Consider the following 15783-nt stretch of genomic DNA (forward strand, 5'->3'; position numbering starts at 1 on the left):
GTGTTTTATTTCAATAATTGTCGCATTTTTATTTATCGTCGTAGTGTTTTTTAGTTTTAATTATTTGTAATGTTTTTTTTATTTATCAATGAAATTTTAGTTTTATTTATTACATATTTACTATTTATAATATATATATATATATATATATATATATATATATATATATATATATATAATAAATTAATATTATTTTGGAAATAATAAAAAAATTAAAAAAAAAAGGAAGGAAGAAGTGTCATGGTTGGGAGTGCTTAGTCCCGGGTTTAGTCCTAGGAAGGAAGTGGGGAAAAAGTGCTGATGTGGCGCTGAGGTGGCGCTGAAGACTAACATGGAGGAGTGTCTCCATTGGGAGCACTCTAATAATTTTACAATTTTCAGCCTTGAGAAAGTTGACATATATATTATTCTTTACGAGAGTGTTTTGTAACTTTGTTGGTTATTGTCGTTTGTGAAAGGTGTGGAGCCAAAAACGACACAATCTCCCAACATATATAACTAGAGTGAGGTCTGCGCGCTTCGCTGCTAGTGTTCGAAGATTTGTTTACAGATACATACAGTCAATAGTTGTTTTACTACTAAATAGTTTGTATTACAAAAGCATACAAGTGTTTAGTTGCAATTTCTTTTACATACTACTACTCACACATCACTTTTTGATCCATATACATTATTTTACTCTTAACCATGACGCAACATTTGCCCCTGCTATAAAGTCGAAAATCCCCTGGGCTGCAGTTCTAGGGAATCATGACCAACAATCAACAACCTTGTCAAGAGAAGATGTTGTGAAGCATATTGTTGGAATGGAGAACACTTTATCCATTTTAAATGGCAAGAACTTTGTAATAATAAATTATCTGCATTTTTAAATGCTTCAAAATGTGATTTTCGAAAAAAAAAAAAAAAAAAAAAAAAAACAAAGGGTCAAATGGCTGTAAGAAACTAGGGAAATTAGATAAAAATACACTTTTTTACAAGATTTGATAACAAAATACACATTTATATACAAAATTGCCAAATTACGCCTATTCGTTTGAACGTACTTGCACGATTTTGGGTTAAGTTCACACGACCAGTTTTCCCAACTTCGTAGCCAAAATCTTTTATTACGTCTCGTTCACTTCGTTCAAACGTGTTCAAACACATTTTTTCGTGCACCCCGCACTTTTGTTCGAACTCGAGTAGCATCTTTAGCCGGTGACAAAGAAAAGTAATCTACAACCCGTTCGTTCGAACGCAACTTTTGACATGTCTGAACAAGCGAAAACTTTAGCTTGAACCCGTTCGAACAGAGTCAACAGCCCAAGTTGGCGATACATGCTAAAACGAAACCATCAGACTTATAATAATGAAGCAAAAACACAATTTACACAAATGGATGCAATGAATGTTCAACCTGATATTAACATTCTTAAGTACATGTCAATCACCCTGGACAGATCATCATCCACCGAGTGAACCAACACGAAGAAGAAAAAAACGTCTGTACAAAAAGGTTCAACGACGGAGGAGGAGATTACGTTCTTTTAATCTCACAACAAACAAAAACCAAGTCCCCAATATTTACCATAATTTATAAAGAGAAGATTACACCCTCTTTACTTCATATATATTTAAATTTATATATATAATATATATCATATCAGAAGAGAAGAGAAACACATGATTCTGTTCCTATTTCTTCTTCGGTTTTTACGGCTCGCTTGCTTTTGCAGCAAGTCCTGTGGATTTGCAGACTGGGCAGACGTTCTTCACGGTCAACCACCTTTTTAAACATTCGACGTGATACTCATGACCACACTCGAGCACCGCAATTTGTTCTCGGTCATCATAATCGGTCTGTACAACAGAAATCATCAGTATACACCAAGAGTACGTGAATCATAACCGATAAAAATATAGTCATGATTTTATAAGTTTAGAACACTGACGTGACACTCGTAAATCTTCCAACTTGAAAGAGTTTGCCGGTAGATTAAATTTTATTGTACTTTCTACCTAAACAAATTGGATATTCATATAAAGTTTTCCAGATAAAAGTATTCCCAAGTTGCTTTGATAGTGTTATAGCACAAAGATAATATTTTTTATATTTTTTATATAATAACAAGATATATCGGTGATGATATAAGTGGCTATAAGAATCTGTCAAATACTCAAATGAAATGGAGAAAACAAATAGAAATTAACAATGCAACAAGTAGTATGCTAAAAATTTAACTAAAGTCACATTATTATTATTATTATTCATAAATAAAATACCTGGCAAATTACGCAAGAGTTAGTTTCTTGATCAGCAGAAGATACATTTTCAGGCTCATAAGAAGATTTAGACGAAGTATATACTCTTGTTTTTAGATGTTGTAGAATAAAATCATTTGACAAGCCTGACCCCACACTGCCGATCTGTTCACCGAGTGCAAGAAGCTCCTGCATACAATAAAAAAGATTGCAAGAAGACAAGAATCACATCACAAATTCACAATGGTATGTGTGTCTGTGTGTGTGTGTATATAAATCCAAAAATTCAAACGGGAACCCAAAAAAGGTATAGAACTGCGAGAACTTTAAAAAGTAAAAGGATTTTGACTTGTGAATTACGTCATCTTTTAATATTGACGGAGGTTAAGATTCAACATAAAATAGTTTGAGAAAACCTCTTATTTACCTTTATAATCAAATATATAATTTAGCATTCACATGTGCAAATGTGTTTGTGAACATGTGAACATTTCATAAAATTTACAATTTGACATGTAGTTTTTGGTTTCTAACTATTGTTTGTTAATAATATAAGCATTAATGCTTTTCGAAAAGGAAAATGATATGAGCCATTAATTAACATTAATATGTAATCTGTTGCATTTACAAACCATGTAATTAAAAAGTTCTCGCACTTCTCTACCTTTTTCAGCTCTCGTTTGAACCTGACTATCATCTGTGTATATGTATATGTATATATATATATATATATATATATATATATATATATATATAGAAGAGATTTGTGATATCTTATGTGGTGCCAAAAGTAAAATCGTGCTATTTTATGGTTGCCAAAGTATATTTAAAACTTGCCTCATAAGACATGTGATCTATGTCCAAACGCATATCTCTGAGATGATCGACCGAACGTCCAACTTCATGATAACCAGAGAGGTCAAGGATTGCAACCCCCTACATGTCAAAACATGCAAACGATAACTTTAACAGAAAAATACTAAACAACTTGGCGAGATTTGCATGAGAAGAAGAGTTGTACATCTTCAGGGAGAATTCTCAATTGGGGAAAGCTCCTATGCCGTGCAGTTGCATCAGCAATGATGTCACGTCGATGAGGCCGAAAAACCCGTAAACCAGTTGGTGGCGTGGGACCTACAAATCTAGGTCCCGGCTCAATCCCATTCTGAAAAGGATTTGTTGGAAGTCTTCGTGAAGTAGATGGCAATTGGAAATGAAAGTCCATATTGTGGCCTTGCATTGGCGGCATAGGTGGCGGCGGTGGCTGGTGAAGATTGTGGGGTCCACCCTGATGTGGCGCGATAGCAGGCGGGTGAATAAAACCCGCAGGGTTTCTATTGTTGCCGGTGACTTGGTATCCATGTAACCCAACATCAGGCCCTGCAATAACACAAAACGTAAATCACTTCACAAAAATTATATATTTAAAAAAAGGGTGAGTCGGATAATTGTATTATATTATTGATTTAATCACCTTGGAAAAAAGGTAAACCAGGACCATGATTACCACAAAATTGCTGATCTAACCATGGGTTAGGTACTGTTTGATGTGTCTGACCACCATAGTTAGTACTATGAGCCAAAACCGGGTCAACCCCAATAGGACCCGCACCTCTGTTTCTTGAACTTCTATGACCCGCTGCAGGATCCATAACCAACGATGGACCATCCATCATCGTTCCATCTGTATTCATAGGTATGGAAACCGAAGAACTCGAGCCCGGTGCCGGATAGAAGTACTGAACATTTCCCGGGAAATTTTCAGCGTTTTTTCTTTTAAATCCATCCAAAAACGGACCGTTTTCAAAGCCTCCACGGACGTTAGAAAACGGTAACGGATCTTGCATGCCGTGGTTAATTGTAACGGGAAAAGCGTGGGCCCCATGAGAAGGTGTCATGTATATGTTGTTAGCGGGATGATGATCAAGACCATTGTATTGAGTGATACCGTGTGGCGGCGGTGCGTGATTTTCCGGTAGGTGCTGAGGATTGAAAGTAGATCGGGATACGGGAGGTGGTAAGATTGTGTGATTATTGTTAGGCTGTTGGAAATTTTGTATCGGATGATAAGGTACGATACATGGGTCGGGTTGAAGATGGCCGTGTTCCGTTTCGATCATTGGACCCGTATACAGAATATTTCGTTGCCCCATATTACTGGATAATGAGTTGCAAGATAATCCTGATTAATCATGAAACATTTAGCATTAATCAAAAGGGGAAAGTTCTAATAATTATAATGATTATATACCAAACAAGCATCAAGATTACATAGAATTACATTTATTATGACCATTTCCAAACATGGAAAAAAAAAAAACTGAACACTGATAGCATAAGAATAGCTATATTAAGTTCTATAAAACTTTATGATATAATTCAAGAAACCTCAAACGTGATACAATAGTTTGATACTTGCAACAGCTCATAAATCTACGGGTTTAGGTCAACTAATATGGCGAACGATATTTTTATTAGCGCGTTCTAGTTCACCATAGTCAACCGCACATGCACGCCCGTTCTTGTTATATGAGAAATAAATCTCCATATATTTTCTGTTCCAGTTACAATTTTACCATGGAACTAAATCACCATTTACAGGCTTAATTCTAAGATATGTGTGTCATACAAACTTTTAAATGAAGAAGTAAAAGTAACCCACATTTATCTCCTTTGTTTCTCTGCGAAAACACAAACGCCATCTGTTCAAACCCTAGATAAACTATGTTGCCCTAATTTATTGACATGATTTAAACAATTAACAAGCATTGTCATTTATTTCCATACCTTTCTCAATACTAATTAAGAACAGCCAACATTAGTAAAGCACAATTAGCAATATAATCTAATAACAATCAATTGGCTAAAGCAGTTGCCTTGTATATTTTTTTTATACAACAATCTTCAATTAGGCAAAGAAATTGCATTTAATGGATATAATACAATTTTCTAATATTGATTCAATTTCAATCTTGCTAATACAAACTTCAAACTTTCGATTATCAAACCCATATGAACAAACAAATTCTAAGAAAGAAAGAAAGAATCCCAAAACAAGTCAGCAAAAAACACAATTTCCTGCAAAATCCACTTCCTATAATCAAAACTGTAACATAAATCATCATAAAGTTTGTACCTTTTTATCATCAACAGACTCCAGAGCTTGAATTAAGTTAGCAAATTAGCGGTATTTAAAAGGCCCTACCAAAAAAGATGATCATCATCAACACATTTACAAAATTAAACAAAACCCTGATCTCTAAAGCAATGATGATTGATGTATGTTAAAAAAAACATTAACTTTATGATTTTTATATACTCAAATTACTTAAAATCGACAAATTATTAACAAATTAGGGTAAATTGGGGACAAAATGATTAAGAGCATACCCTAATAAGGGTTGATCGGAGCCTTGAAATTGGGTAAGTTTGATCCAAATTTTTTGTAATCAAACGAGAAGATAAATTAATCAAGTTTTTTTTTGGGGGAAAAGGGATTGTGATGAAAAAGAAAAAACCCTGTTGTTGTCTACTTATTTATTTGTTTAATTTTGGCTTTAACCGCAACTTTGTTTGTTCTGGTTATCCATATTTATTTTAAAAATTGCCATTCTAATTCTAATGTAATATGTAATATTATATTATATACTCCATTTAAAATTAATTATTTTTATTAACTTTTCTAACTAAAGTTCTAAAAGTTGTCAAAGGTTCTTATAAATCTTTTAAAATTCAATAATCGTCACTTTAAAATCAAACATAATTGTCATGTACAAATCAAACATATTCCATAAACCCAAAACACCAAACTCTAAACCCTAAACTCTAAACCGTTCGTGTTAAAAACTCAATCTAAATCCTAAATCTAAACCCTAAATCTAAACCCTAAATTTCTAAACCCTAATATCTAAACCCTAATATCTAAACTCCAATAGCTAAAACCTCAAAATACGCTCGAAAAACACGATAATTGTTATATATTACTTCTTCGAGCGTTTTCCCGCCAAAATAAAAACATTTATCACAAAGTGTCTCTACTAAATGTTCATATTTTCATCTCATCTATAATGTTCGTGAACAAAGTTTTTTCAAAAAACGAAAAAAAAAAGTTTTTGCTTTCCCCCGCTTCCCCCTGAATGGTTACTTCCCTCTTGATCCTACCACTATATACATATATATATATATATATATATATATATATATATATATATATATATATATATATATATATATATATATATATATATATATATATATATATATATATATATATATATAAACAACGTTAGAAAAATAATTTAGCCACTAAACTTTTATAGAAAAAATAACCACAAAATGAATTAGAACAATATTAAAGGAGATAGAAGCAGAAGATGGAATTAAAATTAAATTTTAATTGGTTAATCTAGGTTATTATGTTTTGTGAATTTTCTTTAATGAAATGTTTTGTGATAATAGCAACCCTCATAAGAACGTATTTAAAACTCACTTTCAACATTTTGAATAATATCATAATCATAATGTATATATAAAAATTTGAGTGTTTAAAATAAAAACAATTTTCTATTTCTAATTTTTTTCATTTGGAAGGCTAGAAAAAAACGAATACCGGTGTTAATAGAGCTAAACAAACGAGGTATCGACTTACACTCTATGCGATGCCCTTTATGTGATGATGAAAACGAAACCGTGGATCACTCTCTTATTTTGTGTAAGCACGTGTTTGAAATATGGCTTAAAGTGTTTGATTGGTGGGGGATGAATGTTGGTTCAAATCTAAGTATCGGCGAAATCTTTCTTGGGAATTCGAACCTTGCAATGACGGAAGTAGGTGCGAAAGTTTGGCAAGCGGTGATTTGGTCGAGTGGGTACCTCATTTGGAAGAATCGGAATCAAAAAGTTTTCCACAACAAATGTTGGAACCCGCCCGTTGCACTTTGCGAGATTCAAGTAAAATCATTTGAGTGGATTGCAAAAAGATGTAAAGCGAAGAGTATTAATTGGCACGAGTGTCTTAACAATCCTCGAGTTTTTGTTTCCTAAATGTGTACCTTAGGATAGATAGTAGCTTAACATCTTGTTAGTTACTGTGCGAATGATGTAAAAAAAACTGTTGGAAGTCTGCTGCTTCTTTGGGCAGTAGGCTGCTTCTTGTATTGTGTTTGTTTAATAAAACTATCTGCCTTTAAAAAAAAAAAAGAAGAAGATAAAATTGACCATTGTCATGATTTAAAACAAGGAATGATAATTATAACGTTTGTTTATATTATGTTAATATAGGTATATTATATAAGAATATTCCTTTTATAAAAATGGGCCATGTAGAAATTAAGCTTACAAATTTAGAAATAAGAAGCATATGTTCAATATATATAATTACAACATCCGCTATAACACGAGAATCAAATGTACAACTTTTTATAAGCACGTATTTAAAAAATTCTATTTAGACACATGTAGATTGAGACTAACATCAGTTAAACATGAATTTTAAAATATTGAAATTTAAGATAAACTGTGTAATGCACGGGCATTGCCTACTAGTGTAAGTATATATGTATATGTTCAAAAATAATGTATGAATCTAAAATATAAATGTAATTAAATTCATGTTTATTACTCTAAAATGATTAACAACGTAAAAGGTTTATGGGGGTAAAGTTGATGAGACTTTAATTAAATAGAGAAGGGTTTTTCCCCCTTCAGTTTAACTTTGCACTTCTAAAAGTTTACAACATGTGAATACATATTTATATCATCATCTAATACTCGTATTGACCTATCCAATCTCTTAAAATAATACAACACCACCACCACCACTACCACTAGTAAAATGATCCGTGAAACCACATATTTATTTAAACGAAACAATTTAATGATATGTTCCAGGTATTAAGTGAATGTAAATACTAAAGCCATTTATTTAATGAACCTTGAAACCAAGGATTCCGGCTAAGAAACTTGTCGTTGTTTTTACAAACATTTATTCTCCCACCACCTTCTTTCAATTTCATCACAATCTCTATTTTTCTTGTTATCAAAGTCTACATTACACCTTTTATTGAGGCATGTATTTCGCATACATATGTAACGTAATTAATTCCATAAAGAGAACACATGTTTGAATAATAATGATATAATAATTATAATTGTAATCTAATTATAATAATAAAGTTTGCTTTAAAATAAGTATTTATATTTTTAATAATAATTATTAGTAATAACAAATGCATTTTGAAATTCTTTTCAAAAATTAAAATACAATTATTATATGAATGTTGTACAATATGCTTCAAAGTTTGTACATGTGTTCATGAGGTGTTTTGTAAGAGATTGTACAATTTTTTTTTTAAAGTTTGTACATATGGTCATGGAATATTTTATTATAAAGTTGTACATAATACTTCAAATATAAAATATTGTACATATGGTCATGAGGCGTTTTATTATAAGGTTGTACATAATGTTCCATATATTATACAATTAATATGTTAATATTTTTATTAAATACAATTAATTAATTTAATGACATCATCATGGGGGCTTATATTTTTTCTAATTTAAAAAAAAAAAAAAATTAAGTTTGAATAATCCTTATTTATGTCATCATCATTTTAGAGATTTATATGATATTATAGATAGATAGATAATACACCGGTCTATTTAACGTAGCTATAGAGGTTTACTCGTGATCATTCTGAGCTATCCGCAAAGCTTGTAGCCGTCCTTTAATTAGTCAATTAGCAAAACGAGGCCCATACCAAGTAAAAAAAAAAAAAAGTAACTACCAATATTTTTTTTTATCTTCCATCGACTAAGTTAAAATTTGATATTTCTTTAAGTTATTCAATTTGTTGTTTCATACGCATTTGACAACCTTTGTTTTATGCCAAAAATAATATGAAAGCAACACAAGGGATGTTAATTGTTAAGTTTATGGTGGTTCATATGTAGGTTAACTTGCAAGTTAGAGTCTAAATTGGGCCAACCACAATATTCAGGGACTATCAGTGTGCCATGAAAACTACCACTAATATCACATATAATATATACAAATACACTCTCTATTAGTTAAATACAGATGCTACGTTATCATATAATCTTATAAACATATCACATAAAAGTAGTGAATGGAATATTAAGTAAGAATTACTGTAAATACGTGCAAAAATCATAGGTGTGATGTTTATTTCATTATTACACATTATTCATTTAATTATAATTATATTATAATTATAATTATAATCTACACTAATTGTCATGAGTCATTTACTGTTCACAGGGATATTTTTGTCCTTTCACATCATTTATTTACTAACTTACGTTTTTACTAGCACCACTACACTTCTTACCGCCAACACCACCACTATACCAGTGTACCACCACCACCATCAACCTCTTTACAAACAACAACCTCCTTCCACTACCACAAACAACCAACAAAACCACCAGACCACCGTAGATGAAATTCGACAGCTTCCGGCTGCTACCACCAACTCGGTGGTGGGGACCACCGTAAACAAGTGAGAAAGCAGTAGCAATAACACCACTTCAGAACAGACGGTCGGTAGCCAACACCAAATCATCGCCGGAAAGTTAGAACCCATTACCCACGGTAACCGTAACCGAAAAAGGGAAAAAATTGGTGGCGGAAGAGAGCTCCAACAACCATAACCAAAACCACCACGAAAAGCAGCGGTGGTTAAGACTATGATCGTCGGAAAGGATCTCCACCACCACGCTCTATAAAAGGGTCCAAGTCACCATCGACATGCTGGTGGTCGGAAGAAGAGTGTGACGCCCCGTACAAAACCATCATGTACGGATCATCAACAACAGGTCCATTACACGGTATAATACTATATGCTGTTTCAAAACAAGTTTTGCATTCCTGAAAAGGTAACGTTTTTACCAACATCAAATGTTTTACAAAAGATGACGTCTTTACCAACGTCAAATGTTTTACAAAAGATGACGTCTTTACCAACGTCAAATGTTTTACAAAGATGACGTGCTTCTACGAATAGAAAGCATTAACATAAGTATGTGACACAAAAGTCATTACAAAACCATTGTTCAAAATGTAACATAAATTGTGAATGCAAAAATAAAAGTTTCATGCTTGAGACATATATAAACAATGCATCGGAAGTCTAACACAGCGAGTCTGTAACAGCAAGTCTGTAACAGCAAGTCTATAACACCAAGACTATAACAGCAAGTCTAACAGCGGAAGCTGAAATGTCCCGTTCTTATTGATTAAAAACGTTCCATATTAATTGATTTCGTTGCGAGGTTTTGACCTCTATATGAGACGTTTTTCAAAGACTGCATTCATTTTAAAACAAACCATAACCTTTATTTCATCAATAAAGGTTTAAAAAGCTTTACGTAGATTATCAAATAATGATAATCTAAAATATCCTGTTTACACACAACCATTACATAATGATTTACAATACAAATATGTTACAACAAAATAAGTTTCTTGAATGCAGTTTTTACACAATATCATACAAGCATGGACTCCAAATCTCGTCCTTATTTAAGTATGCGACAGCGGAAGCTCTTAATAATCACCTGAGAATAAACATGCTTAAAACGTCAACAAAAATGTTGGTGAGTTATAGGTTTAACCTATATATATCAAATCATAATAATAGACCACAAGATTTCATATTTCAATACACATCCCATACATAGAGATAAAAATTATTCATATGGTGAACACCTGGTAACCGACATTAACAAGATGCATATATAAGAATATCCCCATCATTCCGGGACACCCTTCGGATATGATATAAATTTCGAAGTACTAAAGCATCCGGTACTTTGGATGGGGTTTGTTAAGCCCAATAGATCTATCTTTAGGATTCGCGTCAATTAGGGTGTCTGTTCCCTAATTCTTAGATTACCAGACTTAATAAAAAGGGGCATATTCGATTTCGATAATTCAACCATAGAATGTAGTTTCACGTACTTGTGTCTATTTTGTAAATCATTTATAAAACCTGCATGTATTCTCATCCCAAAAATATTAGATTTTAAAAGTGGGACTATAACTCACTTTCACAGATTTTTTACTTCGTCGGGAAGTAAGACTTGGCCACTGGTTGATTCACGAACCTATAACAATATATACATATATATCAAAGTATGTTCAAAATATATTTACAACACTTTTAATATATTTTGATGTTTTAAGTTTATTAAGTCAGCTGTCCTCGTTAGTAACCTACAACTAGTTGTCCACAGTTAGATGTACAGAAATAAATCGATAAATATTATCTTGAATCAATCCACGACCCATTGTATACGTATCTCAGTATTGATCACAACTCAAACTATATATATTTTGGAATCAACCTCAACCCTGTATAGCTAACTCCAACATTCACATATAGAGTGTCTATGGTTGTTCCGAAATATATATAGATGTGTCGACATGATAGGTCGAAACATTGTATACGTGTCTATGGTATCTCAAGATTACATAATATACAATACAAGTTGATTAAGTTATGGTTGGAATAGATTTGTTACCAATTTTCACGTAGCTAAAATGAGAAAAATTATCCAATCTTGTTTTACCCATAACTGCTTCATTTTAAATCCGTTTTGAGTGAATCAAATTGCTATGGTTTCATATTGAACTCTATTTTATGAATATAAACAGAAAAAGTATAGGTTTATAGTCGGAAAAATAAGTTACAAGTCGTTTTTGTAAAGGTAGTCATTTCAGTCGAAAGAACGACGTCTAGATGACCATTTTAGAAAACATACTTCCACTTTGAGTTTAACCATAATTTTTGGATATAGTTTCATGTTCATAATAAAAATCATTTTCTCAGAATAACAACTTTTAAATCAAAGTTTATCATAGTTTTTAATTAACTAACCCAAAACAGCCCGCGGTGTTACTACGACGGCGTAAATTCGGTTTTACGGTGTTTTTCGTGTTTCCAGGTTTTAAATCATTAAGTTAGCATATCATATAGATATAGAACATGTGTTTAGTTGATTTTAAAAGTCAAGTTAGAAGGATTAACTTTTGTTTGCGAACAAGTTTAGAATTAACTAAACTTTGTTCTAGTGATTACAAGTTTAAACCTTCGAATAAGATAGCTTTATATGTATGAATCGAATGATGTTATGAACATAATTACTACCTTAAGTTCCTTGGATAAACCTACTGGAAAAGAGAAAAATGGATCTAGCTTCAACAGATCCTTGGATGGCTCGAAGTTCTTGAAGCAGAATCATGACACGAAAACAAGTTCAAGTAAGATCATCACTTGAAATAAGATTGTTATAGTTATAGAAATTGAACCAAAGTTTGAATATGATTATTACCTTGTATTAGAATGATAACCTACTATAAGAAACAAAGATTTCTTGAGGTTGGATGATCACCTTACAAGATTGGAAGTGAGCTAGCAAACTTGAAAGTATTCTTGATTTTATGTAACTAGAACTTGTAGAATATATGAAGAACACTTAGAACTTGAAGATAGAACTTGAGAGAGATCAATTAGATGAATAAAATTGAAGAATGAAAGTGTTTGTAGATGTTTTTGGTCGTTGGTGTATGGATTAGATATAAAGGATATGTAATTTTGTTTTCATGTAAATAAGTCATGAATGATTACTCATATTTTTGTAATTTTATGAGATATTTCATGCTAGTTGCCAAATGATGGTTCTCACATGTGTTAGGTGACTCACATGGGCTGCTAAGAGCTGATCATTGGAGTGTATATACAAATAGTACATACATCTAAAAGCTGTGTATTGTACGAGTACGAATACGGGTGCATACGAGTAGAATTGTTGATGAAACTGAACGAGGATGTAATTGTAAGCATTTTTGTTAAGTAGAAGTATTTTGATAAGTGTATTGAAGTCTTTCAAAAGTGTATAAATACATATTAAAACACTACATGTATATACATTTTAACTGAGTCGTTAAGTCATCGTTAGTCGTTACATGTAAGTGTTGTTTTGAAACCTTTAGGTTAACGATCTTGTTAAATGTTGTTAACCCAATGTTTATAATATCAAATGAGATTTTAAATTATTATATTATCATGATATTATCATGTATGAATATCTCTTAATATGATATATATCCATTAAATGTCTTTACAACGATAATCGTTACATATATGTCTCGTTTAAAAATCATTAAGTTAGTAGTCTTGTTTTTACATATGTAGTTCATTGTTAATATACTTAATGATATGTTTACTTATCATAGTATCATGTTAAATATATATATATATATATATATATATATATATATATATATATATATATATATATATATATATATATATATATATATATCCATATATATGTCATCATATAGTTTTTACAAGTTTTAACGTTCGTGAATCACCGGTCAACTTGGGTGGTCAATTGTCTATATGAAACATATTTCAATTAATCAAGTCTTAACAAGTTTGATTGCTTAACATGTTGGAAACATTTAATCATGTAAATATCAATCTCAATTAATATATATAAACATGGAAAAGTTCGGGCCACTACAGTACCTACCCGTTAAATAAATTTCGTCCCGAAATTTTAAGCTGTTGAAGGTGTTGACGAATCTTCTGGAAATAGATGCGGATATTTCTTCTTCATCTGATCTTCACGCTCCCAGGTGAACTCGGGTCCTCTACGAGCATTCCATCGAACCTTAACAATTGGTATCTTGTTTTGCTTAAGTCTTTTAACCTCACGATCCATTATTTCGACGGGTTCTTCGATGAATTGAAGTTTTTCGTTGATTTGGATTTCATCTAACGGAATAGTGAGATCTTCTTTAGCAAAACATTTCTTCAAATTCGAGACGTGGAAAGTGTTATGTACAGCCGCGAGTTGTTGAGGTAACTCAAGTCGGTAAGCTACTGGTCCGACACGATCAATAATCTTGAATGGTCCAATATACCTTGGATTTAATTTCTCTCGTTTACCAAATCGAACAACGCCTTTCCAAGGTGCAACTTTAAGCATGACCATCTCTCCAATTTCAAATTCTATATCTTTTCTTTTAATGTCAGCGTAGCTCTTTTGTCGACTTTGGGCGGTTTTCAATCGTTGTTGAATTTGGATGATCTTCTCGGTAGTTTCTTGTATAATCTCCGGACCCGTAATCTGTCTATCCCCCACTTCACTCCAACAAATCGGAGACCTGCACTTTCTACCATAAAGTGCTTCAAACGGCGCCATCTCAATGCTTGAATGGTAGCTGTTGTTGTAGGAAAATTCTGCTAACGGTAGATGTCGATCCCAACTGTTTCCGAAATCAATAACACATGCTCGTAGCATGTCTTCAAGCGTTTGTATCGTCCTTTCGCTCTGCCCATCAGTTTGTGGATGATAGGCAGTACTCATGTCTAGACGAGTTCCTAATGCTTGCTGTAATGTCTGCCAGAATCTTGAAATAAATCTGCCATCCCTATCAGAGATAATAGAGATTGGTATTCCATGTCTGGAGATGACTTCCTTCAAATACAGTCGTGTTAACTTCTTCATCTTGTCATCTTCTCTTATTGGCAGGAAGTGTGCTGATTTGGTGAGACAATCAACTATTACCCAAATAGTATCAAAACCACTTGCAGTCCTTGGCAATTTAGTGATGAAATCCATGGTAATGTTTTCCCATTTCCATTCCGGGATTTTGGGTTGTTGAAGTAGACCTGATGGTTTCTGATGCTCAGCTTTGACCTTAGAACACGTCAAACATTCTCCTACATATTTAGCAACATCGGCTTTCATACCCGGCCACCAAAAATGTTTCTTGAGATCCTTGTACATCTTCCCCGTTCCAGAATGTATTGAGTATCTGGTTTTATGAGCTTCTCTAAGTACCATTTCTCTCATATCTCCAAATTTTGGTACCCAAATCCTTTCAGCCCTATACCGGATTCCGTCTTCCCGAATATTAAGATGCTTCTCCGATCCTTTGGGTATTTCATCCTTTAAATTTCCCTCTTTTAAAACTCCTTGTTGCGCCTCCTTTATTTGAGTAGTAAGGTTATTATGAATCATTATATTCATAGATTTTACTCGAATGGGTTCTCTGTCCTTCCTGCTCAAGGCATCGGCTACCACATTTGCCTTCCCCGGGTGGTAACGAATCTCAAAGTCATAATCATTCAACAATTCAATCCACCTACGCTGCCTCATATTCAGTTGTTTCTGATTAAATATGTGTTGAAGACTTTTGTGGTCGGTATATATAATACTTTTGACCCCATATAAGTAGTGCCTCCAAGTCTTTAATGCAAAAACAACCGCGCCTAATTCCAAATCATGCGTCGTATAATTTTGTTCGTGAATCTTCAATTGTCTAGACGCATAAGCAATCACCTTCGTTCGTTGCATTAATACACAACCGAGACCTTGCTTTGATGCGTCACAATAAATCACAAAATCATCATTCCCTTCAGGCAATGACAATATAGGTGCCGTAGTTAGCTTTTTCTTCAATAACTGAAACGCTTTCTCTTGTTCATCATTCCATTCAAA

At 32.7% G+C, this 15783-nt stretch overlaps 1 protein-coding gene across 1 annotated transcript; it reads right to left on the reverse strand.

Annotated features, from left to right (window-relative positions):
• Positions 1–1382: 1382 nt before the first annotated feature.
• LOC139872487 (probable E3 ubiquitin-protein ligase ZFP1) lies at positions 1383–5778 on the reverse strand. The gene is made up of 7 exons (XM_071860372.1): positions 5635–5778; positions 5381–5445; positions 3719–4426; positions 3266–3624; positions 3082–3180; positions 2266–2433; positions 1383–1842 (listed from the first exon to the last, which is right to left on the reverse strand). The coding sequence occupies exons 3-7, from the start codon at positions 4395–4397 to the stop codon at positions 1696–1698; spliced, it is 1452 nt and encodes a 483-aa protein (XP_071716473.1). The 5' UTR covers positions 4398–4426; positions 5381–5445; positions 5635–5778; the 3' UTR covers positions 1383–1695.
• Positions 5779–15783: the final 10005 nt, after the last annotated feature.

Source organism: Rutidosis leptorrhynchoides, chromosome 10, assembly GCF_046630445.1.
Source record: "Rutidosis leptorrhynchoides isolate AG116_Rl617_1_P2 chromosome 10, CSIRO_AGI_Rlap_v1, whole genome shotgun sequence".
NCBI classification, from domain to species: Eukaryota; Viridiplantae; Streptophyta; class Magnoliopsida; order Asterales; family Asteraceae; genus Rutidosis; species Rutidosis leptorrhynchoides.